This window comes from Cygnus atratus, chromosome 15 (genome assembly GCF_013377495.2).
Source record: "Cygnus atratus isolate AKBS03 ecotype Queensland, Australia chromosome 15, CAtr_DNAZoo_HiC_assembly, whole genome shotgun sequence".
Taxonomy (NCBI): Eukaryota; Metazoa; Chordata; class Aves; order Anseriformes; family Anatidae; genus Cygnus; species Cygnus atratus.
In genome coordinates this window covers 12,750,603-12,775,573 of record NC_066376.1, presented here as the reverse complement: position 1 = coordinate 12,775,573, position 24,971 = coordinate 12,750,603, and the positions used below count along the sequence as shown (strand labels likewise).

Here is a 24,971-nt window from a genome sequence, read left to right as displayed (position 1 = left end):
CACGGGAGGGAAAGCCTCTCCCCATGGGTGTCGGTGGCAAGGAGGCAGTGCAGGATGATCTCCCGTCCCCCAGCACCCCCGATGCGCCCCAAGGGCAGTGCTAACCCAGCCCTGAGGCTGAGCGCCTCCGCCTTGTCCCCTGGCTACCGTCAGGTGCGGGGGCGCAGGATGGGGGGGGGAAGGGGGCTCGGCCCCCGGCGGCAGCAGCGGAGCCGTGTCCATGGCTGGCCTCCTCCCAGCAGCAGCCTTTGGGCTCATTCCCACAGCTTCTGCTGCCGGATCCCAGCCGACAGCGTGGTTATTACACGCTGGAGGTTTGGGTGGTTTCGCAGCATTTTCAGGCTGCATCTGGGGACGCCGAGGAGGATGCGGCTGCGGGTGGAGGAGACGTCCTTGGGCAGGGTCTGGAGGGTGCCACCAGAGCTGTCCTGGACAGCTGGATGCACCTCCTGGCTGCTGGGGCATCGTCACCAGGGCTTTCTGCTCGCTCCCCCCTGCTCCGAGCTTTTCCCACAGGTTGTCCCTTTGGGGCTGTCCCAAAGAGGCAGGGCTGCGAGGAAGAACCACGCTCTCACCATTATCCCTCGCACACAAGCGATACCCACAGACTAGGCTGCCAAATGGCGTGGTGCTGTTGCAGGGTGCGGGCAGACAGACAGGCTGACATCCTGCACCAGAGGGCTTGAAACGAGGTTTAGCTGCAGTTCAGCACTTGTTGAGCACCTGGTTTGCTTCCTGCCCTCCGTAACACAAAGCTGTTAAGTTTGCACGGGGAAATAGTTGATTTTGCACCTCCAGGGGAGTTTTGGTCTTTATTCCCCGATTGGAAAGGTTTTTTTGTGGAAGCCTAGGCACACAAGGGTGCTCACCTGCCATGCATGGTGCAAACGTGGCTGAAGGCGGTGGGGCGCTGGCAGTGCCACCTGTGCTCCGTTTCTGTCCCTGCTGTGTGCAGGTCCTTGATCTCCTGGTGTCGCCACTCCCCAGGCCCTGCTCACCGGGCACTGCAGGTGTTGTGCAGGCAGCAGGAATGCCCCCTGGACAGGAGCTGCAGGTGGATCACTCTGGGTCGGGGTGGTGACACTCGGTCATATTCTCATCGCAGTCTGCGTGGGCAGAAGAGGGTCTGGGGTGAGACGCGTATCCCCCGGCTCCAGCCCAGTGCAGCAGTGCTTGCAGCACACCGGGTGGCACAGTGTGTCCACTGCAGTGACAGCCACGTCCCTGCTGCCCACAGGAACCCGCCTTTGGGCATGGTCTCGGGCATGGTTTAAGAATCACCTTTCTGGAAGGGGCCCCATGCCCCCCTCTGCTCCCACAGCACTCGCCCACACACTTTGCTTTTGGAGCGGGGGGTTCCCCGTACCCTGGGCACCCTGGGGACAGTATCCCTTGTCCTGCACTCTGCTGGGTGCCCAGCCTCCGAGCCACACGCAGGGGTGCCCCCGAAAGGCTCCCCGGAGCACAGAGGATGCGCCTGCTGGGGAGATGCAGGCCACGAAGGTAGCTGCTGATTTTCGGCAGCAGAAACCTCCCCTGCCATCAGCAGCGGGGGAGCAGAGCGCAGGGCCGGCCATGTTAGGGAGGTCTCTGGGGACAGGCTGCCATCGCCTTCCCCGCTCCCTCCGGCCGGCTCGGAACTGGGCTTCGGTGCTGGCAGCCGGGCTGGGCAGGGAGGAGGATCCCCTTTTAGCAGTTTGGCACGACGCGGACCCCCAGGCCCTGCAGTGCTGTGCTGAGGGGTGCAGGGGCTGGGTTTGTGGGTGTAAGGGGCGTCTTCCCCTGGCCGTGCCACAGTGAGGGCTGTTCCTTTGGGAAGAGGCAGCAGAAGTGACCTCTTGCCAGTGGGAAAGCTGTGGATGAGTGGCTGTGTGATTTGGACAGCTACTGGCTCATAAACCTCTCGGGGTCAGAGGCAAGAGAGACGCCTGATGCTCCAGGTCACAGGAAGGCAAAGAGGTATAGGGTTGTGGCCTCAGCCAGCTGTGACAGCGTCACAGGGCTAATTCCCATCTCCATGGTCCTGCTGGTGAGTCGATCTGCTTCAGCTCAGGGGCATCACCTTGTGCATTCAGGGCTGTGCATGAAAGCCTGATAGCCACAGGCAGGTGTGAACATCCCTGCCCTGCCTGAGACCTGAGAGGTGTTTTTACAGGAAAGGTCTGGAAACTGGTTTTGACCTCCTCATTCTGACGCTGTAAATAAGGCACCACGAGCTAACGACCTCCCTGCCCCGCTCCCCAGATGCTCCGTGGGTAGGCACAGGGTGGGAATGGGCACAAGTTGAGGGGCCTGAGTGTCAGGGCCATCCCTGGTCCCCCAGCCCCCTGCACCAGGTTGCGATTCACTGTGTGCTCTTGTCCCAGGGAGGAGCCGCTCCCCTGGCCCCAGGAGGATGGAGGTCCTGCAGCTCCTGCGCCTGCTCCTCACCACCAGCATGCTGCGCCTCTCCCAGGCGGTGAATCCATTCGTGGCCCAGCAGACCCCCCCGGACCCCTGCTACGATGAGAGCGGAGCTCCTCGCCGCTGCATCCCCGAGTTCGTCAACGCAGCCTTCGGGAAGGAGGTGCACGCCTCTAGCACCTGCGGGAAGCCTCCGACGCGGCACTGCAATGCCTCCGACCCCCGCAAAGCCCACCCGCCCGCCTACCTGACCGACCTCAACACCGCCTCCAACATGACGTGCTGGCGCTCGGAGACCCTGCACCACTCACCCCACAACGTCACCCTCACCCTCTCCCTCGGCAAGAAGTTCGAGGTGGTCTACGTCAGCCTCCAGTTCTGCTCGCCCCGTCCCGAGTCCACCGCCATCTTCAAGTCCATGGACTACGGCAAGACGTGGGTGCCCTACCAGTACTACTCCTCCCAGTGCCGCAAGATCTACGGCAAGCCCAGCAAAGCCACCGTCACCAAGCAGAACGAGCAGGAGGCCCTCTGCACCGACGGCCTCACCGACCTCTACCCGCTCACCGGGGGCCTCATCGCCTTCAGCACCCTCGACGGGCGGCCCTCCGCCCAGGACTTCGACAGCAGCCCCGTGCTGCAGGACTGGGTGACGGCCACCGACATCAGGGTGGTTTTCAGCCGCCCCCACCAGTTCCGGGAGCTGGGGGGCCGCGAGGCTGGCGAGGAGGAGGGGGGCACTGGCGCGGCCCCCTACTACTACGCGGTGGGCGAGCTGCAGGTCGGCGGGCGCTGCAAGTGCAACGGGCACGCCTCGCGCTGCGTCAAGGACAAGGAGCAGAAGCTGGTGTGCGACTGCAAGCACAACACGGAGGGGCCTGAGTGCGACCGCTGCAAGCCCTTCCACTACGACCGGCCCTGGCAGCGGGCCAGCGCCCGCGAGGCCAACGAGTGTCTGGGTAAGTGACCCCCCCCGCCACCGCGCTGCGCCCCCCTCCAGGCTGGGACCCCCCCCAGGCTGGGACCCCTGAGCACCCGAGGGATGCGGCCGTGGGGCTGAGCGTGCGTGCCCGGCATGGGCTTGAGCCTCTGCTGCCTCTGCTCTGCTGCTTGGTTACCTGCACCCAAACCCTCCAAAGGCACCACGGTGTTTTTTTGGCACATCGGCACACACGGGGACTGTGCAGCGTGCCGAGCTGTGTCGGCAAGGGGTGTTTGCCTTGGGCAGCGAGCTGCTCATCCCCAGGGGAACCACGGAGGTCACCTGCATTGGGTTGGGAGCAGGCAGCAGCTGGGTTTATCCACCCAGCAGGGGTTAAGGAAATATCTGAGCTACCCCATTTCAGCCTGTCATCCTTCTCACTTGGTCTGGCACAGTGCTGTGTGCAGTGGTTTTAGCTCATCTCTCCTTAAAAAGGTTTATGTGAGTCAAAGACACTTGTAATCTACGGAAACTTTTCACAAGTGTTGAACCCACATTGTTTTCCTGCCCCACTCTCAAATCTTTTTCTATAGGGTTTCTGTGGAGGCTTTTGCCTTTTGTCCTAGTCTGTGCAGGGTGAGGGATGCCAGAGCCCCGCAAAGCCCTGGGAGAGGGGGGAACAACCTCTCGCTCTGCCTGGACCAGAGCCCAGGTCCCAGGGGGTGGCAGGAGGATGGAGACAAGGGAAGCCATACCATCAATCAGTCCCTGAAAGGCTCACTGGATGTGCCAGAGGTCAGAGGGACTTGTTAGTATTTGTGATCGATGTCTTGTTGAGATCCCAGCTGTCGGCTTAAATATATATGTGTTGCAGAGGATTTCTTCTGAGAATGGCTAAAAAGGCAGTCAATTCAAATGAAGTGTCTGAGTTGATGCTTTAAAAACACCTCGTGCCCTGTGGGAATGTGTCAGCTCCGGTGCTTCCCCGTTTGTCTCAGAAAGACGAATTTTGGAGCAAAACTTGGAAACCGCCTCTGCTCCCCACCCTGCCCTCAGTGCCTGTAGGTATGGCTGGGGACTGCTCAGGTGAGGGCCAAAAGGAGGACCCCAGCCCCTACCCTGGTGTCTGGAGTCGTGGGATCCCGGGGCACATCGTCGGCACTGTGACCTCTGTTTGAGTGATGCGGCCGTGCAGAGGAGGCTCTGCCAGCTCCAGGGGGGTTAAACTGGAGCAGACCCCGGCCTGAGACACGGGGGAAGGATCTGGGGCTGGGGGAGCGCTAGCGAAGCTCCCGGCCATCCTCGGCTGGGGCAGGGGGTCCCGTGTGAGGCCTTGCTCCTGTACATCCCTGCTGCAGCCCTCCCTGCCCCCAGCCAGGTCACCGTTTTGGCAGATGGGGCTGAAAAGATAATCGAAGGAGAGAAAAGAAAGGCAGGGAGGAGGTGGGGGCGCAGAGCGGTCCCTTCAAGACACCCTGACAAGCCCCACACACAAAGGCCCGTAGCCAAGCTGCGTGTGAAAGTGTTTTTTCCTGTTGATTCGATCCCCTTCTTTCTCCCTTTCCTCTCTCGGGCTTTGTGCCCTCTCTGAAGGGACCTGAAAGAGCTTCTCCATCACACGCCTCCAAAGGGCTTAGCGGCTGAAAGCTGGATTAGCTCCCCGAGCCTTCCCCTCTGTGCCTTTCAACAATGACATCTCCCCAGCCAGCACGAACAGACGCAGCAATTAGCACCAATTAAAAGGAGAGGCCGCTCGGGAAGTTCCCTTTGCTCGGCCCAGACCGCAGGGTTTCTGACTGTCCCGTGCCCCAGCCCCGCTCTGCCCTGTGGTGGCGGAGGAGGAGGAGGAGGAGGAGGAGGAGGAAGGTGCGGCTGGAGCCTGGGCTGGGGACGAGCAGCCGTCCTGCTCCACGCTGTGATGCTGGGATGGCCACGCATGCGTCTGGGGCTGGGGACAAATAACCAGACCCGGGAGAACCCCTCCCTGCTTTCCTGGGAGTTTGCACAGAGGCTGACGTAGCCCCCGGTTTCGGAGGAGGACGGGGGCCTAGGCAGGTGGCTGCTCGTTTCGGGGAAGCCCGCGGGGTTCCTGTGGATTGTGCTTTTCTTATTTCACGAGAATTTCTGCCGGTGGCTGGTGCTGGGAAGTGCGGAGGAAGAACAGTCCTCGCAGCCTGAGATCTGGGCACTGGCGCAGAGCGTGCCCCATTGTGGTACTGCGGTGTTCGTGGGGAGGGGGATGCTGCCGTGCCGCGCGGTTACAGGGGGGAATGGCACTTTGGAAAATGGATTTGGGGATGTCGCAGCCAGGCTGACGAGAGGGATACAGCAGCTTGGCCAAAGGGCGAGGCACCAGCCCCGTGCTGCAGGGCGCACAGCCCTGTGCCTGCCACGTGGGCTGTCTGCAGAGCAGTGCCATCGTCCCCTGGGCATGATCCACCTCTCCCGGTGCCTGGCATGGAATAATTCTGCAAAGGGGCAGGCAGCAGCAGGGGCACTGGCATCCAGAGCCCCCCCAGGTGATGCATTGGTGTTACTCTGGTAGACTTGCGCCACCTCCCCCCGCTCCCGGTCCCCGCTGTCACCAGGAGCCCAGTCCCCTGGTCAGGAGGCTGTCCCCAAGGCAGGGGGGAGCAGATTAGTGCAAGGCAGCCACTGGAAGTAATTGATCCACTCGCTGGTAATGCTGGAGCTCTTGTTCCCATTGTCACTGCCGCGGCACAAAGGGGAGACCTTGCTCCACGAGCAGGATCCACCCCACGGAGCACAGGGACAATGCTCGGGGCTCACTTTGATCCGGGGCTCCGTGGGAAGGGGCTGCACAGTCCTGGGAGGACCTCGGTCCTTTCGCTTCAGGCCCGGCAGCAGAGTGGCTGGGGGATGAGGGCATCAGTCCGGGATGTCAGTACCCAAAAATGCCAGTCTCCAAAGTGGTGGTGGAATTTGCAGGCTCCCCGATGCTTCACCCATTTCCTCTGCCCCCTTCCCATGTATATTTTCTTTCTCGTTTTTATCTCAGCACTCCCGATGCAAAATTCCCTGATAAATCCGCTTTTTGAGCCCAGCATCCTGGCCTGGGGGGTTTCACACTGGTGCCACAAGCAGGGACGAGGTGTCCGGCTGCGGTGCAGGGGATCAGCACTTGTGTGCCCCGCTCCTGGGACGGGCTGGGGTGGCTCAGCCTCGTCCCCTCCCTGCTGCGGGATTCCTCCTCTCCTCCTGCTTCCTGGCAGCCCACCCACAAGCCCCTGGCCCCTCTCCCCGAGCACTTTCCCCAACTGCTTCTCCCAGCCCCAGCCCTGTCCCCAGCCCTGTCCCCAGCCCCATGGGCCTGGCTCTTCCCTGCCCGCGTGTGGGCAGTGGGAGGGCAGAGGGGCTCCCCTGGCCCTGATCCTCCTCCCGGGGGCGAGGTGCAGCCTTGCCTCCCGGCTGGGCGCCCCTCCAGCCAAAGCAGGGGCGTAGCTCGAATCCGCTGCGGGTTGGCAGCGGCGGCCGGTCTAGGGTTTCGCTGAGCCAGCTCCATGAACTAATTACTCCCAGGGAGCTCGTGGGGGCAGCCAGCCCCCTCGTGCCCCACAGCACCAGCACCCACCACGTGCCTGCTGCCCGTGCTGTGCCCCCCGGCTGGGTTCCCAGCCCCATGCCCCTCCACCCCAGGCTCCACTGTTGGCTTCTGCTGGGGAGAGGAGGAGGTGGAGGGGCGGCTGGGGGCCGGGCAGAGGTTCAAAACCATCAAAAGGAGGACAGGAGGCTGCTCTATTGCAAGGTGTTGGCGTTTAATTAGTCTATTATTGCAAATTATTAGATCTTGTGATTGTTTAATTGATCATATGATTGTTTAATTGGGCATACTGTACAAGGGCGGAAGTGAACTACCACGTAATTAGCCCCAAACTGTGCAATTAAAATCTTATTAATACCCCAAACAGCAGGGAACGTTCAAGCCTTTAATTAGTGATTAACAGGAGACAGACAGAGCTTGCGACCAAGTCAGCGCTGAGGAACAGCACAAGTTTTTAGCCAGGTATGAGGGGGGACCCGTCTGCTCTGACCAGTGCTGGGTGCCTGTTGTGGGGGTGCTGTGCTGTGCGCCCGTCCCCGTCCTGGCGTGGCCAAGCCCAGCCAAATCTCCGTACTGAGCCCCCCCCCATAGCCCCTGCCACCCCCGTGCCCTCAGGGCAGCTCCTGGTGGCCCCCCGTGCTGGCAGTGCCACCGCAGCCGTGCTGCCCTGTGGCTGCAGAGTGGTGGCCCTGGGGCTGGTGGGGACATGCCAGCAGGGCGGCCAGGCAGCAAGCCAGCCGCTGGCTGTGCCAGCCACGACACAAAAAGGCCGGGCCAGTTACTCCATCACCAATTAAACGGGCAGAGAGGGACCCGTGACGAGTGGAGAATCATTTACCTGACCTTCCTCCTCTGCCACCCCTCACATCCCCTCCGCTTCCCCAGAGCGTGCAGGGAGCTTGCGGGGGCACAGCCCTTACCCTGCACAGTGGGTAGCAAAGCTGCCATCCGACTGCACTTCCCTCCTGGAGTGGAGCAAGGCAAGAACAAGGTCCCTTTACCCCCAGAACTGCTCCTCTGCACACCACATCCCTGGTGCAGCCCCATCCCCTCCATGCCAGCAGCACCCCCACCACCCAGCAATGTTTCTGCTTTCTTCAGGCGTCACACCCCAGCATCCAGCCACACGTGAGAATTTGCTTCAAAAGTGTCTGTTTCTCACCAGCACTGGGAAAAAAAAGTGACCTCAAAAGGCACAAACCCCAAAAGGCACCTTCTGCCTTGCCAAAGGGTTGCTTTCGTGCCTGCCGTGTGATTTTTACACTAATCTCATAACTTAGGGGAAGCTGAGGTTTGAGTGTGCAGGCCTGTGCCGAGGCTGGGAACAGGCTTTTGCTCAACTCCTTTAAGCCTCCAAGAGGGCTCCCAGGCCGGGGTTTGCTGCTGCTCTCCTCCCGCACGGTCTCTGGCCGGGCAAGCAGGGTGGGGGGCGAGGCGGCCGGCGGCCGTTTGATCTGCACGGGCCGAAGCTCTCAGCGTGCTCCCGGCGGTGTGGTGGGCAGGCGGCCCCGGGGGGGTGAGCGGGGGAAACTTCACACAAACGACAAGCAGGCCCAGCAGTTAAATCTGGGCTGACATGTTAATGAATTTCACAGTACGCCTGGAAAAACTCTCACCCAGCCTCAATTTACCAGCACGGGGAGGGGGCTGGGGGCGGGCGCCGCGTTTCGCTGAAGGAAATCTTGTTCCCATTATCTTTTTGTGAGAGTGTTAAACAGGAACTGGCACTGCTTTTCCTTTTTATCTCACACACGTGGAATCGGGCGGGGGGGGGGGTGGTTCTTCATGGTTCCTGTGGCTAATGAAAGAAATAACGTGTGTGTGTTCACATCAGCATGCTCGTGGGGGTGGGGGGGGAGGCACGTGCAAGCATCTGTGCATGCATGTTTGTGTGTCTGTATATGTACGTGCACACAGCAAGTGTGCAAATGTGCACATATGAGCATGCACACTTGTGCACGTGCTTGTGCTGTAAGCATGGATGTGTGCACACGTGAGAGAACGTGCACACATTTGTGTGTGTGCACACGTGCATGTAAACGTGCACGAGCGTGTGTGTGCCTCTGCTCGTGCACACCTGTATGCATGCCCGTGCGCGTGTCGCTACGTGGGCTCCTGTGCGTGTGCGTGTGTGCACACAGGGCAGAGCCCTAACAAAAAGCAGCCTGGGGGCTCTGTTGCTGGTGCTGAGGCTGGCACCCGGCACTGCTCCGTGCTGTGCTGCAGCAGCGCGGCACGAGGAGGGTGGTCTGCGGAGCGGCTGGGCTCTGGCTGCTGGGGAGGGGGCAGCGCCGTGCAGCGGGGGCTGCCGCCCACAGGGACAGAAAGAGGGGACAGCAGGGCTGCAGGTGACCAGCTGGTGCTGCTGGACACCCCCTGCCCTGTTGCACCCCTCCCTCCGTCCCGCCTTCAGCTGAGTCGCCCCCGTGCTCCGTCCCTACACGTGCCCCGTCTCCGCGCTGACCTCCCAGCCCCAGCCCCATGGGGCGGTGGATGCTGCACATCTGGACGGCACGTTGGGGCCGGCTGTGCCGAGTCCTGCTTGCCCTGCTCCCCACCTCTGTGGCCCAGCCGGGGACCAGCGGGGGCCCGCAGCCCGACTGGTGGGCTCCAAAATTTTGGTCAGCCCTGCCGCCACCTCCTCCCCATGGATTTGAGCTGTGTTTGCTCCTCCTGCCTGGCAGCACGCAGAGCTGCTCCCATGCGTGGCACGCGGAGCCGCATCGTGGGGTCCGTGCCACGCACATGGGGTCAGTCAACTCTCCCAGCGCCCCGTTTGGATTCTTGGGCACGATCCCAAGCAGACATCCTAGCAGACAGCCAGTCCCAGCTCTTAGGAAGTGGGACCCCACCGGATAAAAGCCACGCCAGCATTTTTGTGGGGATGGAGAGGACCAAGCACCCGCAGGGACAGCCACCGTTCTGGGGACCATCCGGAGGGGTCCCTACTCAGGGCACGCAGAGCACAGGAGCACTGAGGCAAGCTGCCCCCCTCGGTGCATGGGGCGAGGACAGGTTGCACCTGCCTGCGCCTCTGCCTCACCCTCCCCTTCCCTTGCAGCCTGCAACTGCAACCTGCACGCGCGGCGCTGCCGCTTCAACATGGAGCTGTACAAGCTGTCGGGCAGGAAGAGCGGAGGGGTCTGCCTCAACTGCCGGCACAACACCGCGGGGCGCCACTGCCACTACTGCAAGGAGGGCTTCTACCGCGACCTCAGCAAGTCCATCACGGACCGCAAGGCCTGCAAAGGTGAGCCAGGACGTCTCTTCCTCCCCAAGGGCACCGGGCAGGGAATGGCTTTGAGCCGAGCATCTCTGCAGGCTCCCAGACTCCCAAGGGATGGGGAGGATGGCCTGCAGGAGCAAGCAGCTCAGGGGAGCCCCCGACCCCGTGAGGGTCTGACCTCTTGGCCCTGTTGTGACTGCAGGAACAGCCAGTGGTGGTCAGGGATGGAGAGATGCTGAGCTGGGCAGGCGCTGGAGGAGGTGTGCTGGGATTTGCTGGGATTTGGTCTCTGACACCAGCGTAGTCTTGGCTGTAGATACATGTGGATGCCTTCAGACTGTTTCACAAAATGATTTGCAGTGCTTCCTCACCTTCGGATGGCTGGGGTGATGCTGGTGGTGATTTCCATCTCCCTGCTGCACTGCAGGTCCCCGTGGCATGGGTGTTGGTGATGCAGTGGCTCTCTGGGCCTGTTTCGGGGATGCTGAGCAGCACAGCCCAGGCACCGATGGACAGGGTGGCTTGTCCCTGAGCCAGCCCGGAGCCACGCTGATCCAAGCCAGAGAGATGCAGCCTGGCCTCACAGATCCTGGCCTGTGCCAAACCCATACCTCTCCTCTCCCATCTGGCCTGCCTTGTCCCTCTGTCCATCCTCTTTCCTCTGCGGAGCCTCCAAACAATGGTTTCACCAGAGACCATCGGATGACAAAACACCTTGACCGTCCCGGTGGACTGCTGGCACGCAGGCTGACACACTGGCCCCACCAGCAGGCTCTGCCATGGCTTCTCTGAGGCCAGGAACTAACCCCTGATCCCTTTTTTTCCAGCTGAGATTGCAAGTATCTCCCGGAAGGGAGTGCGGCTTCCCCTCTGGCACCAGCACCGTGCCGTGCAGATAGCAGTGGAAGCTGCTTCCCTGCGTGTGCTGGGGACAGGGAGGGTGTCACAGGAACGGTGCCTTCCCTGGCTTATGAAGCACCCTCAGAGCAGGCGAGCACTGGCCAGGTCTGTGTATGTTTATGTAGGGTCTACATGGCTGCTGGAGCTGGTGTTGAGCAGCAACCCTGTGGCCACAGAAGTGAAGAATTTGGCTCACAGGGCTCCCCTCCCCGGTGCACTGGTGCCATTTGTAGGTTGGGCTCATCTGGGGCCGGGGTGCATCCAGGGATGCCACAGGTAAAACCCTTTCATTGCCCATGCTGTGTGAGCTGCCCTGGCTTTTCCCCAGCCTTGTTCTCTCTGGGGCTTTTGGACAACAAATCAAAGGAAAAACAGCTTTGGGCATGGCAGCCCCCACTTCTGAGCCCCCGGGCCACAAGGGTTTCCTGTTGGCAGGGCTCATGCCAAGTGGCAGCCAGGTCCCAAAGCCATGCCAGGTGCCAGCATCCTCCAGGTAACAGAGGGAGAGAGGAAGAGGAGGAGACAGGGCAAGCTGCACACCCCAAGGGTCTGTATCACCCCAACACAGGTTGCGCCCTGCTCCTGGGGAGCACTGGGCACACCCTGAGGGTCTCCGCTGGGGACAGCCCCCAGTTTTGTCGCTGCCAGCAGTGTCCCATTATTCCAGAAATTCAGCTCCTTTGCAGAAAAGTCGTGGCACTGACCGAGGCCATGACTCTGAGCGGCTGCAGGACGAGGCGGATGGCAGCAGACCCAGCTCCTGCTTCAGCACTATCACCCTTTCCGTCAGGATTTCCCCCATGCCAGCGCTACGCTCAGCACCCCCGTCCCTGGGGGTGCCCCCCACAGCCCCAGGCAAGCGATCTCTGTGTGCAGGAGCAGCCAGGCAGGCGGCAAGCTTGTCAGCCTGCGGTTTCGTGGAAAAGCCCTGAGTCATTTCCTCCGGAGGGGCAGGGAGGGGGCTGCCTGAACCAGAGCCGTGGCGAAGCCCCCCCAGCTCGGCTGCTCTCCCCCACGCCCGGCACACATGCGTGCTTCTCCCACCCGGGCTGTGGATGGGGCTGCATTTGCTCCTGCTCAGTACCAGTCCCTGCAGCCCCTGTGGCAGCAAGAGGAGCTTTGGGCACCGGGGCTGGGGAACACAGGATTTCAGCATGGGGCTGCTCAAGTACCGGGCCTTTGGGGCAGGCATGGCTCACCCCAATGGGCACCAGGGCACCAGGGTGGTGGCGCTGCCTCTTCCACAGCTCGCCGAACATCCTTTGTGAGCAGGAATGGTTCTCCCCACCAACGGAAGGGTTTCTGCCTCCCTGGTCTCCGTCTCCTTCCAGCTTTTCTACCATAATTGTCTGATAAAATCCCAGGTAAAGTGGAAGCCTTGCAGGCTTTTCCCTCCCTGTTGGGGCTGGGGTCCCCAGCACCACCCTCTCCTGTGCACTGAGCTCCCATTTTCTGTTCCAACCAGGGAAGAGAGCACTTACAGAAAAAATAAAGAAAAAAGAAAAAAAGAAAAAAGTTAAAGCAGCAGGATTTGGCTACATGCTGGAGACAGGAAGGCAGCTGAGCACAGCCCAGCCTTGATGTGTGGGTGCGAGAGCTGGGTGCAGGTTTGCGGAGCGCTTCCCCCCGGTCTGCGCATAGCCTCCCGTAGAGGCTGTCCCATGCCAGGGCTCCAGGGGAACGTTCCACTCCTCCTGCAGTGCTTGGAGCTGTGGGAAGTGCCCTCTAGCCATGGGGATGCACGTGTGCACAGGTGAACGAGGGCTCTGAGTGCCCAGCCAGTTTATGGCCATAGAAACTAAGCTGCAGGAGGACGTCAGTGCATTTCCTCCCCTGGCTGAGGCCCGGGCAGTGCCGTGTCCAGGCATCAGTCAGGGGAGAGCGGTACCCAGCCTCGCCCAGCCAGCAAGCAAAGCCACCGGCTTTGCAGAGGGCTGGAGGGGGGCTGCGGCAGGGCCCCCCTTGCAGAGAAAACCCCTCCCGCGGGTCCTGTGCCAAGCCAGAGGCAGGCTCCTGCCAGCCGAGGCCGTGCGTGCCGCTTCCTGAGGGCTGGCAGGGCTCGTGAGCGGTTTTGAAATGCTGCAGAGGCTCAGCCCAGCCAGATGAACATGTGCACAAAGCCCGTCCCCTGCTACGGGGCATATGTTGAGGAGGATCTTGCAGTAGAGCAGTGCCCTGGCTCCGTAGAGCCAGCTCCTGGCTCTACCCCAAGGATCCAAGTTAATAATAAAATCCTTCATGCTTCTGTTCCTCTGACTGTCCCTCCCTTGCAAAGCAGAGAGCATTTCCCTCCTTCCTCGTGCACATGCAGGAGTGGATCGGTGTGGATCAGGAGCTCCTTAGCACAGAACCTTTATCCTCTGGGGTCTGCCAGCCCCACACAGTGAAGATGCGACACGATGGTTTGGGCTCATTTTTGCCAAAGATGCATTGTGGACCTGCAGCTCAGAGTAGCCATCCTTCTGCAAAGGAAAGGAAGAGAAGGAAAAGCAAGGTCTGTGAGATCAGATCTGGAAAGCACACGCAGAGCTGGAGGCTGTGAGGAGGCTGTTCCTTGCAGCCCAGGGCTTTGAGCAAAGGTCTTCACATGCACTGCAGTGCTGGTCCAGGGCAGCAGCTGAGCAGCCCAGCGAAGGAAAACATTGGAATGAAGCTCAGCTCATATTCAGGGCTTGAAATGCTAGCCCAGGGACCAGTAACCATTATAATTTATTTCAACAAACCCAAACGGTTTTATTAAATAACTGTCCAAACAGTTCGTCTCTGCTAGGATGCAATGTCTGCCCAGGTTTTGAAGATGGGCACAAAAATATTCAGCGCAGATTTCACACCCCTGCACCTCCCGCGGCACACAAGTGGAGCTCTTGGCCTCCGGCCAGCGAGCTGGGGGTGAGCAGGGGCGAGCATCGCTCCGGCCACCAGCCGCCAGCAGCCAGCCTCACTGCTGGATGCCACGACACAGAAAAGCTGGGAGGATGGAAAACGCAGAACCTGCAGGATTAATCCAGTGGTGGTAATTGAAAAGTCAAATAAAGAATGGCTGTGCATTAATCCCCGTAATTTAAACAAAGCTGTAAAATGTGAGCTTTCTCCAATGAAAACCGGTGAAGCAGCAGCAGCTAAGCCTTAAGAAGCAAAAATACCCGCAATATTAGGTGCAAGACATGCTTTCTGGCAAATAGAGCTCAATGACTTAAGCCCCAGGCTAGTGACTCCCTCCGCCATTCAATACCATGGGCTGGATCCTGGCACCCAGCACGGTCAGTGCGTGGGCGGCAGGCACGAAGCCAGCAGCACAGGATGGGGACGGGGCTGCCCCTGTAGCTGGAAGCAGCAGTCAGCCCTCATGGGACCACGGGAAATTGTGGGGTGGGGGCATAGCAAGGGCCAGAGCCTGGGCTTGTCCGGCAAAACTCATCTCCCAAAGGAATCTTCTGGGATAGAGCCGTCTCTTGTGGTCATGGGATGCACAAAGCTGGCTTGATTGCTGATCCAGGTAAAAGGTCAAGTCATTGGAAGCCTCCTCACAGCATGAGGAGGATCCCACTAGATGAATTGGATCCTGATTGAGCTGAGATTTATGGATGTACTTAAACTTTACACCAGGAATACACTGCTGAAGCCGGGGAGATTATCCACAACGTGTGAAGCTAAGCACTTACATAAATCCTTGCTGGACACATGCCTTGAGCCGTAAATTGTCTAGGGCACGGACCGTCTCTCTCTGTGTGCGCGGCAGAACCATAATGCCTGCGGCAATGCCCATGCTCACCTGGCAGCCACGGCCCTTCTCAGGCGGCAGGGCTTTGCCAGGTGCTGGTGAGAGAAGTTGGCACTCTGTGCCCAGCCTCGCTGACAGATATTCAAGCCTTTGCTGGTTGAAGAGAGACAAAGTGGTGGCCGTTCTCCAGGAGCAGCCATACCTGCCAGCTCATCAAGGGCACCTGTGTCCTCCAAGACCCCGCAGAGCCAGCACGGAGGAACCTGCAGGCCACGTGCGAGCGACGGAGAGCTGCCAAGCACCATGGCCTGGCCCCAACACTCTGCTGCTGGCTTTGCATCTCACCCTGCGGGGCTGGAGCACGCTGACGAGGCGGCTGTGGGCGGCTGCCCCAGAGCTGGACAAGCCCATGGGACCCGTGGAGGTGCTCGTGGCCCCGGCTGCCCTGGCAGGAGCAGTCTGTGGCTGAAGAAAGGCCCTGTGTTCCCCACGTCACGCCGAGGCCCTCTCACTCGCTGCCATTTGTTATCACAGCTGAGCCCCCAAAATATCCTTGTCAGAAACACGTCCGTTTCCAGCCCCAGCCAGGATCTGATAAGAAGCGCAGCATCTGGTCCCCATTAGAGGCCGCTTGCTCTTGTTTCTCACCGTGCAGGAGAAGCCCGGGGAGCCGTGCCGTGGTGCTGTGACCAGCCCCATCTGGTGAAAATTAGGGAAACGATAACATCGAGGGGCTGCGGGGGCAGGCGGGGGGAGATGTTTTTGTTTTGCTTTGGAATCACGTTCAACTCTTACACTGATGGAGGCCAAGATAATCTCCTCTAGCTCATAGCCAGACCCAGCCCTGGGCTGGCAGATGGGAGGGCCCTCTCCTGACTGAGTGTTGTCTTCTCCTTCCCACATCCCTCCTCATGGGCAAGCCCCGGTGGGTCCATCATCCAGCTTACGAGCCTGTGGTGTGACGGTGAGCCACCTCAGATCCATCCTGAGGGTGGAAAACAAACTTCCACCCAGGTCAGGTGTGGCTTGTCCCCTGGAGAGGCTGTGGTGGAAAGTCGTAGGGACAGCGTCCTCCAGCAAACAGGAAGGTCTCCTCCAGAAGACAGGACAGGTGTTGGGGCTCATGAGCTTGGGAAGCATTGAGAAGACCCACTTCAGACCATCCTAGAACCAAAACAAGGCCCAAGGCTGTGCAGAACCTACAAGCTGGTTCAGCTCCATGGGGGAGCAGCTCGGAGGGCCTCACCCCCGTGGGCTCTCCCCCCAGCTCTGCCCTGCACCACTGTCCCATGCGGGCTGGAGGCCAAGCTGGGGACACCTTGCCCTCCTCCCACCGCCTCCCAGCCCAGGGCTCCCCCGTGCTGCCTCTGTTCCCCTGCCTACCCTGCGCAGCAGAGGCAGGGAGGCTGCTTGGGCCCAGTGCAGCCCAGCGGCTGCCCAAGGGGACCACGGTTGAGCCCTGGGCTTGTGCCACTCGTTGCCTCCCGTGTAACCATAGCCTCTCCTCCTTCTCCCACCCAGCCTGTGACTGCCACCCGGTCGGTGCCGCTGGCAAGACCTGCAACCAGACGACGGGGCAGTGCCCGTGCAAGGATGGCGTGACCGGCCTCACCTGCAACCGCTGCGCCAAGGGCTTCCAGCAGAGCCGCTCGCCCGTGGCCCCCTGCATCAGTGAGTCCCCCGATGGGCTGGGGTGCCTGCCGAGGCAGGGTGGCTGGATCCATCCTGCCAGCTGGGGGCTCTGGAGGGCCCCTGGGGTTTGTGCTTTCCACCTGCACACACAGCTGGGCATGGTCAGGTCCTGAGTGTGCTGAAGCTACCGTAAAAGCACTGTTCTTCAGTGGATCTGCTTCTACCCCAAAGGCCAGAAGAACAGTGTCCCTCCCTGCAGCACCCACTAGCACTGTTGGAGGTGGCAGCAGGGTTTAAACTATCTGTCCCCTCCACAGCAGCATTTCAAGGCTCTTGGGGTTGCAGTGTCAGTGTCTCAGTTTGTCCCAATTTATCAAGCTTGGCTTGGGTATCTCCAGGGGTATTTTATGGCCTGTGATATTCAGGTCAGGCTCGCCCAATCCGTTGTCTCTCTTAGCGAGCTCCCCGGAGGTGATCCACCAAATCCCCTCTGCACCATGTTTGTGGGTGGCTCTTGCCTATGCTTCATCCCCAGAGCCCTCCCTGGCTCCAGACAGACCCAAAGTCCCTCGGCAAGGTGGCCAGGGCTGGAAGGTCCCATGCAGGCCAGGTCCCACCCAAGGGCACTGACAAGAGGGGCTGCCCCAGGCTGGGCTGGGAGGGGGCAGCTGCCCTGGGCTAGTCCCCTAGGGCTGGGGACCCCTTTCTTTAAGACATCTTCCCCTTTTCTCTTCCAGAGATCCCTGCCATCAACCCAACCTCCCTGGTAACCAGCACAGAGGCACCTGCGGGTAAGTGCTCTGTACCCCCTGGCCTCAGCCCTTCCCAGGGACATCCCCCTCTGCTCCCTCCAGACACCCAGGAAGAGTGCCGAGACAGCTCTCCAAACCCGCTGTGCCAGACACTGGCTTGCCTTTAGTGAAAAAATTGATTGGAAATCATATGTATTTCTAGAAAGGGACCAACTGACCTTCCAGGGCTTTCTCAGGGAAGGGGTTTCTGTGTCCCTTCTGGGAAGGGAAAGGGCTACGAAGATGATTAGGGGACTGGAGCAGCTGTCGTATGAGGACAGGCTGAGAGAACTGGGCCTGTTTAGCCTGGAAAAGAGAAGACTGAGGGGAGACCTCATCAGTGTGTATAAATATCTGAGGGGAGGGTGTCAGGAGGATGGAACCAGTCTCTTTTCAGTTGTGCCCAGTGAAAGGACAAGAGGCAACTGGCACAAACTGAAGCACAGGAGGTTCCGTCTGAATATGAGCGCACATCTTTACTGGGAGGGTGAAAGAGCACTGGGACAGGTTGCCCAGGGAGGTTGTGCAGTCTCCTTCCCTGGAGATGTTCAAAACCCACCTGGATGTGATCCTGCGCAACATGCTCTAGGTGATCCTGCTCGGCAGGGGGTTGGACTGGGTGATCTTCAGAGGTCCCTTCCCACCTCGGCCATTCTGTGGTCCTGTGCTGCTGTGAAAGCAGGGATGCCAACACAGGGAGCAGCTGTCAGGGCCTCTCTGCCCTCACCAGCCCGTGGATTGGCCGTGGGCTGGCTCAGGAGCCCCATGGCGGGCACGGACTGCTGAGTCTCCCCAGGGACATGGTGACATGGGACATGCTCTGTCCAGGCATGGAGAAGCTGTCCAGGCCTGAGCTGGTCCCTCAGCTCGCAGGGCAATGGAATAATGGGGTCTTCTCCCCTTCCCCAGTACCCCCTGCACAGCCCAGCTGTCCCCCCATCACCCTGGCATATCTGCTCCTCGGGCAGTGGTGCTGGCACCGCAAGGGCTGTGCCTGGCTCCTGCAGGGACCGGGAGGTGCACCCAGGACCTTTGGGGTCTCCTCTCCACTCAACCCCCACAGAAAGGCCAGGGGCTGGGCACAGGCATTTCTCTTTCCTTTCCTCTGTTTTTTTTCATGGAGGCTGGTAGGAAGTGAAGTCAAGGCTGTTCTCTGGCTTGTTTTGTTTTTTGGCCACGGAGATCCTGACTGGGAACTGGGAACACTGGAGAAGGGGCTTTGGGAAAAGGAAAATGGAGGGGATTTGAACAGTTTTATTGCAAACAGAGAGCGACTCGTAGAGCAGAGTTAATCAAGGTGACTCCCCTCCAGTGCTGTATAAGTAGGAATATTCTTAGAATTGTGTCTGATATTTTCAGCTGCATAAAAATAAATGCCACTTGATAGCGACCCTGGTATTTACTTTGTTTTAGCGGAGCAGCTCTGTGTTAAACAGCCTGTAGTTTTATCTGTGGCTTTGTTGTTTTAAGATTTCTGCCTTCTAGCTCAAATATCTTTAATGCAAAGTAGCTCGCTTAGCCCCCGGCCTTCTCCAGGGACCCAGCCTGGGTCCTGCAGGACCTGTTTGGGGGGATCAAACACAGCCAGGGGCTGGCCAGGGCAATGCACCCAACACCCTGCACCCTGCCCGCTGCCCGCACCCCCCTGCTCTGGCCCCCCTGGGAGCCCCGGAGCCTGCTCCCCTCCCATGCTCAGCAGCAGGTGTGCCAGGCTGCGGCCGCCCGCAGGAACAGGGGGGCATTGTTTGGGGCTGCTGCTGCTCAGGTGCTTCCCCCCCACCAGGCACTGGCCCTGCTCACATCTGGGCTTTGCGTTGACGTTGTCATCCCATCCCCTGCATCGCATTCCCCGGGCCCTCGCAGCCGCTGAGGTCCAGCTTTGATCCCTGCCCAAGCGCAGACTCGCTCTGCGGCAAAACGTCCTGCGTCCATTTCTTGTAATTTTTATTGTTATTATTCTAAAATATTTTCCACTTAGTGAAAAAAAAAAAAATCTTGTTCCCTGTTAGCAGAATTAACAAAACTAGTGGAGTGCAAAACAGGTCTTTAAAGGAATTCAAAGTCAGCAGTAAAAGATTTGTAGCCGTAACACCTAATTAAGTTACATCTCTCTTAAAACAAAATATTCCTTCTTTTTTCAAGGCGAGGCGAAGTAAACCAGATGTGCAAACCCACCGCCTCTCATGCACTCCCCCCGCGCAGGCGTGGGACGGAATGGGATGTGGGTCACATTGCCGATGCCTGCCAGCTGGGGCTGGGGGCTGTCCCAGGGCTGCAGCGTTACCTCGATGGGGAAGTGGCAGGTCCCAGGGCTGCAGCAGCATCTCAAGGGGTGTGGGTACACATTCACAGCTTCTGCTACCCCCGGCCCCTCCGCATGCCCTGGACATGGCAGAGAGGTGGGCAGGAGGACGGCTGGGAGGGGAGGTCTGGCTGCTTAGGGCAGCTATTGGGGTTAAAATGGATCTTTCTGCATCCTTGTAGCATGTGTAACACCACTTAGGGAGTGCTGTAGGGGAGATGGGAAGGTGAGGCATGCTCTGGGACAAGGGAGGTGCCCATGAAAGCAGCTTCTCCACTAGCTGCGATAGCAGGAGAACCTCTGATAGCAGGTTCTCCTGGCAGTTTTGCCATCACGGAGAGCATGCAGTGGGAAGAGCAGCAACCCATGCCCTGGTAGTGGGTATCCCCATGGAGAATGGGAGGATGGGGCCCTGGACATGGTCTTGTCCAGGTGAGAGGCATGGGGCTGAGACCCTACCCGGCACCCCTGGCATTGTCATTTCTGTCCCCTGCACTCAGCCCACGTGTGGTAAGGGAGTCCTGTGTGCAGAGGCAAGGAAGGGCAGTAAATGCCTCGAGTTACTTGGTCTTCTTAGTTTTTTTTCCCAAGTTTCTAACATAAATTGAGAAGAAATTGGTTTTATATTTGAGAAATGTTCCTCAGCATAAAGCTGAGGTTAAATGTCCCCAAAAAATCCCAAATCGTTAATTTCACATACCATTTCTGGCTCTTCAGAATCACAGTTTTATGATGTTAATCATGAGCAGGAGCCCAGGGCAGTTATTGTTTTTCTTCTTTTATTCCTCTCCTTTGTTCCTGCACACAGAGCCAGGGGAGGGCTGGGGGTCTGGCAGGTTGGCCAAGGCTGTCCCGCAGCTCATCACCTCCCAGCACGCCATCGCCCCCCCGGCGCATCATCACCCCACGGGCTCGGCTCAGGACCGATCCAGCACCCATCCTGCTGCTGGATGCTGCCGGCCGCTCCGGTTCCTGCCACCCTCCTCTGCCCAGGAGCCAGCGGCTGCAGACCCGTGGAAGGGCCATGGCCGGGGCCGGACCCAGTGGGGTTTCTGTGCCCCGCGGCCGCCTGCTTTCGCCGCCTGGCCCTGCATTGTGTGGCGCTGGCTGGCTGCTGCCGTGGCTCAGCTCCCAGCCCCGTCTCCAGCAGCGGGGGGGACTGCGAGCCCATATGGTCCTGCGTGTCCTTGCGAAAATGCAGCTTGGCTCAGGCAGCTCTAGCCAGATTTGCAAGGAGCTGAAAGCGGACCCAGCAGGGTTTTCTCTTCAGAGGCACCTAAAAGCGTGGTCCTCTCTGAAGATGCTGCGTGCCACCAGCCGCAGCATGCTGTGCCCCTGGGGCCTGTCCCCACAGCCACCCATGGCCTCAGCTCTGTCCCTGCGCTGGGCTCGCGGGCAGGGATGCGGCCACGACTCCGGGCACTCAGTCGAGCTGCAAGAAGAATGCTGCTATTAATCACTCCTGCTGCTCCTCCTTCCTTTTTTTTTTTTTTTTTTTATGTCCCCCTCTTTTCCCTTGGAACCCTTCTGATTTCTTAAAAAAAAAAAAACTCTCCAATCCACAAAACGTCTTTTCTGCCCCCACAGATGACTGTACAGCTTGTGGCATTAAAAAGTCATGTTGGTACAGAAAGGCTCAGCTCTAGAGGGCAGGTGATCCTGGCAGTTCTCTGCACCCATGGTGCTGGGGATTGGCGTAACCTGCTGAGGCGGGGACAGGGACAGGGACAGGGACAGGGTGGCCGTTCCAGCCCAGCAGCGGGGCGGTGCAGCAGGGGTGACATGGTGACATGCTCGGCAGTGGGGCCTGAGCCGAAAAGCAGGGCTGAACCCCTCCTCTGCCAGGAGTCAGCTCTGTGCTGAGCCCCTTCTACCACTGACAAATTTGGACTGGGTGGCACAAAGTCCCCACTGAAAGAGAGCCGGGCAGAAAGGGGAGCAGCAGAGCTCGGGACGAGTTTGTGCTTCTGGGCTTCTTTCTTCCCTCTTCCCCCTTCCTGCCCTTGGCACCGGGTGCTGCTGTTTCCCCCCGTCCCCCGCCTCCATCCCGAGCCATCGCTGTGGCAACCCGCAGACAAAGAGAGCTCAGAGGCTGCCCGCTCGTCCCGGGGCTGGGGCCGGCTCTGCCAAGCCGGACAGAGAACCTGGGAGAGAAAGGAAGAAAGATGGGCTTAGAAAAACATGCCATTTGGAAAGAGACAAATTGAGATGTTCAAAGGAAGATGGCAGGGGCAAAGAAAGGAGGAGAACTGGGCTGCTTCGGGCGATTGTTGGATCAAAGCCTTTGGGGAGAAGGAGAGAGGCATTCCTGGCCTGCCCTCCCTCTGCTTGAGATGCAAATCTGGGGCCTTTAGAAATGCACAGGAAAAAAAAAAAAAAAAAAAAAAAAGCCTCCATGAGGACATGAGCCTCTCCCGGAGCCCGGGGAGCAGCAGGAAGGGATGCTGCAGGGAGGGAGGGATGCTCTCTGCTCCTATGCATGCAGGGAGGACAGGAGGACGGCGTGGTGACCTTCCCTGCCATGCTCCGTCAGTCTGAGGGCAGCTGGGAGTGACCTTGCCTGCTGGCTCCCCCTGTCCCCAAATCCTTCTGGGGGCTTTGGAGCCCCACCAAGAGCGAGTCTCAGAGGGGGCTGCCCATGGGGACACCCCCAGCTGTGCTGGCCCCTGAGCACTGAATCGCCCCTGAGGATCACGATCCAGGCGCTGTCCCTTGGTCTGCAGTCAGACGTTGCCTTGGGGTCCTTCCACCCGCTCTTGCCTCCCACACTCCCTCCACCACCCCGGAGCTGATTTATCCTGCAGGATGCCGGCACCGTTGGCACAGAAGGGGACACTGCCTGCCCGAGGTGGTTTCACTTCCCAGCTGCTGGGGCTTTAGTGCTGCGGTTTGGGGGCTTCAGCGGGGCCCTCCCCAGTCCGTGTGAGCTGTGGGGGTGCAGTGAGGCTCAGGGACCCCCTTGTTAGCAGAGTCCCGGGCCTGGCTCACAGTCTTGGGGAACCCCCCCAGGCTGGCTCCTGCCGTGTCACCTCCACGGCCTCTTCCTCCGTGGTGGGACAGGACCCCATGCACGGTGCTGCACTGCACACCCTCACACTTACCCCTCTGCTTCTCCTCTGCAGACTGCGACTCCTACTGCAAACCAGCCAAAGGCAACTACAAGATTAACATGAAGAAGTACTGCAAGAAGGATTACGGTAAGGGCCCCCTCCTGCTCCCCAGGGGACGGGCAGCTCCCGTCAGGAGTTGGCAGCCTCCCCCTCACCCAAGGCGGCACATCCCTGTCACCCTGCCTCTCCCTCTTTCCCCTCAGTGGTCCAAGTGAACATCTTGGAGATGGAGACGGTGGCCAACTGGGCCAAGTTCACCATCAACATCCTCTCTGTCTACAAGTGCCGCGATGAGCGGGTCAAGCGCGGCGACAACTTCCTGTGGATCCACCTGAAGGACCTGTCCTGCAAGTGCCCCAAGATCCAGATCAGTAAGAAGTACCTGGTCATGGGGATCAGTGAAAACTCCACCGACCGGCCAGGACTGATGGCCGACAAGAACAGCCTGGTCATCCAGTGGCGGGACGCCTGGACCCGCCGCCTTCGGAAACTGCAGCGACGGGAGAAGAAAGGGAAGTGCGTGAAGCCCTGAGGGCTTCCTGCCCACCCCGTGCCCCAGCCCCAGCCCCAGCCTGGCTACGCACTGCCGGGCTGCACTCAGAGACTCTGTACATATATATAGTGTGAACGGACTCTTCTGTCTATAGTGTATATTTTGGCAACGGTCCCCTTTGAGTGTGCGTGTGCACGCGTGGGTGTGTGTGTGTGGGTCTTCTCTAAGAGTGTATTAAAAGTAATGCAGTAATGACAAACCTTTAATGAGGAGCAAAGCGGAGGGGGTTCGCACAGGTGCCTGTTGCCTGAAGGAGCTTGGAGAGGTTGGTTTCTTGCTCTGGGCATGCTGTTCCTCGCTCTCCTGTCCGAGTCTCTTTTTTCCCTTGAAAAAAATCTTCTGACAGGTGTTGCTGTCTGAGCTCGTGGCTCTCCCTCCTCCGGTGCCCAGGGCCTGCCTCTCCCTTGCTCGCTGGAAACGCTCTGCTGCCAGCTCTCCATGTCCCTTTCCTTGCGCAGTAGCACTAGGAGGTCAGACTGCTCCATCATCCCGGTGCATGTATGGACTGAACGGGTGGAGACCGCCCCACACTGCAGAGGCCAGCCCCAGGAGCTTCACTGGGAAGACCTTTCTCAAGGTCTGGTTCTCCAGGACCTCAGGTTTACACGGACCGGTGCTGCCGCCTGGGGCAGGACTGATGCAAAGCTGCAGTGCCCTGTCGGAGGGTTGGTGGCAAAACTCCCACAAAGCTGTGCTCACCAGGGAGCAGGGCACAGACATTGCCTCTCCTGGTGCAGAGTCCAGGTGACCCAAAACAAAAGACCTGGAGACGCTCAGCTTCTCCTCCCTTGCCCATCACCTGCCCTGCCAGCAGGACTCAGGGCAGAGAGGACAGGCTGCCCAGCCAGCATCTGTATCGTACACCACCCAGGTCTGTGGACATACGTCCTCAGCCAGTACCAACTGGGATAATTCCACCCATTTCTGCTCAGCTGACACCAAGTGACTGCCAGCCTCGGTGCACATCCTCGAGGGCTGGCCTGACTGTGTGTTCTCCTGGGAAGCAAGGCTGTGGCCAGGCTGGCTGAGGAGGTGTGCGAGGCAGAGCAGCAGGAAGAGAGAAGAGCTTTTGCAGTCCAACCTCAATAAGCTTTTATTTCTTCTTCATACTGTATTAGTCTCCAGTTCAAACAAACATCAGTTTCTTCCCATGTCGAGGTTGTAGTGGTCTTGGCATAATAAACATGCGTGGAAATAATAGATGATCTGACAATAGATACTGATTTCACTACAGACCTTGCCTTGCTTGTTCAGGAACACTGAATGGCTCAGTGAGGTATTGTAGCCCACACTGCAATATTCCAATGTGTTAGGAGGATGGTTCACGCTTCTGAGCCCATTGCATGTTGAGCAAACTCCCCGTCCCATGGATGATGTGCAGTGCTGGAGCCTGCAGCAGATGAGACTGGCATAGACCAGAGGTAGTCAAGACAGGGGAGTTTGGGGAGTAAGGATTTAGGCACTTGTTGAAGCGGCTGGAGATGCTAACAGTGGCTTTTCAGAGATGCTCAGGACCAGCTTTCCCCCCAGTGGGGCCATCTTTCAGGCCCCCTGGATGCTGGGGTAGTCTCACGGGGCACAACCACAACTGGGACAGCAGAGAGGCAGAGGGTGTGTGGGACCACCTGGGCTTGCGTGGTCTGGTCCTGTGCTACGCTCCTGCCACAGAGCCTCCTTCCCTGCTCTGGATGAGCTGAGGGGACCCTCCTGTCCCTGGTACCACTTGTTCTGGTTGTCCCACACAATCAGTCTGCCACAAGATGTCCCTTGAACTCCATGGGCCACCCAGCCCTCCTCTTCCTCACAGTACTGCTTGCACCAAGGAGCCCTGGAAGCAGAGCTGCTGCCC

General features: G+C 59.4%; 1 protein-coding gene across 1 annotated transcript; it reads left to right on the top strand.

Moving 5' to 3' along the window:
- The first annotated feature begins 2,395 nt into the window (after positions 1–2,395).
- Positions 2,396–23,101, top strand: NTN3 (netrin 3). Its single transcript, XM_035548864.2, has 6 exons — positions 2,396–3,362; positions 9,949–10,137; positions 16,256–16,405; positions 17,104–17,157; positions 22,582–22,656; positions 22,773–23,101. The coding sequence occupies exons 1-6, from the start codon at positions 2,396–2,398 to the stop codon at positions 23,099–23,101; spliced, it is 1,764 nt and encodes a 587-aa protein (XP_035404757.1).
- Positions 23,102–24,971: the final 1,870 nt, after the last annotated feature.

Bases quoted from the DNA above. Each gene is read 5' to 3' on its own strand.
- NTN3 (XM_035548864.2), top strand. From the start codon at position 2,396: ATGGAGGTCCTGCAGCTCCTGCGCCTGCTCCTCACCACCAGCATGCTG. The intron at 3,363-9,948 runs GTAAGTGACCCC...CTTCCCTTGCAG, and splicing joins CGAGGCCAACGAGTGTCTGG to CCTGCAACTGCAACCTGCAC. The intron at 17,158-22,581 runs GTAAGTGCTCTG...TCTCCTCTGCAG, and splicing joins CAGCACAGAGGCACCTGCGG to ACTGCGACTCCTACTGCAAA.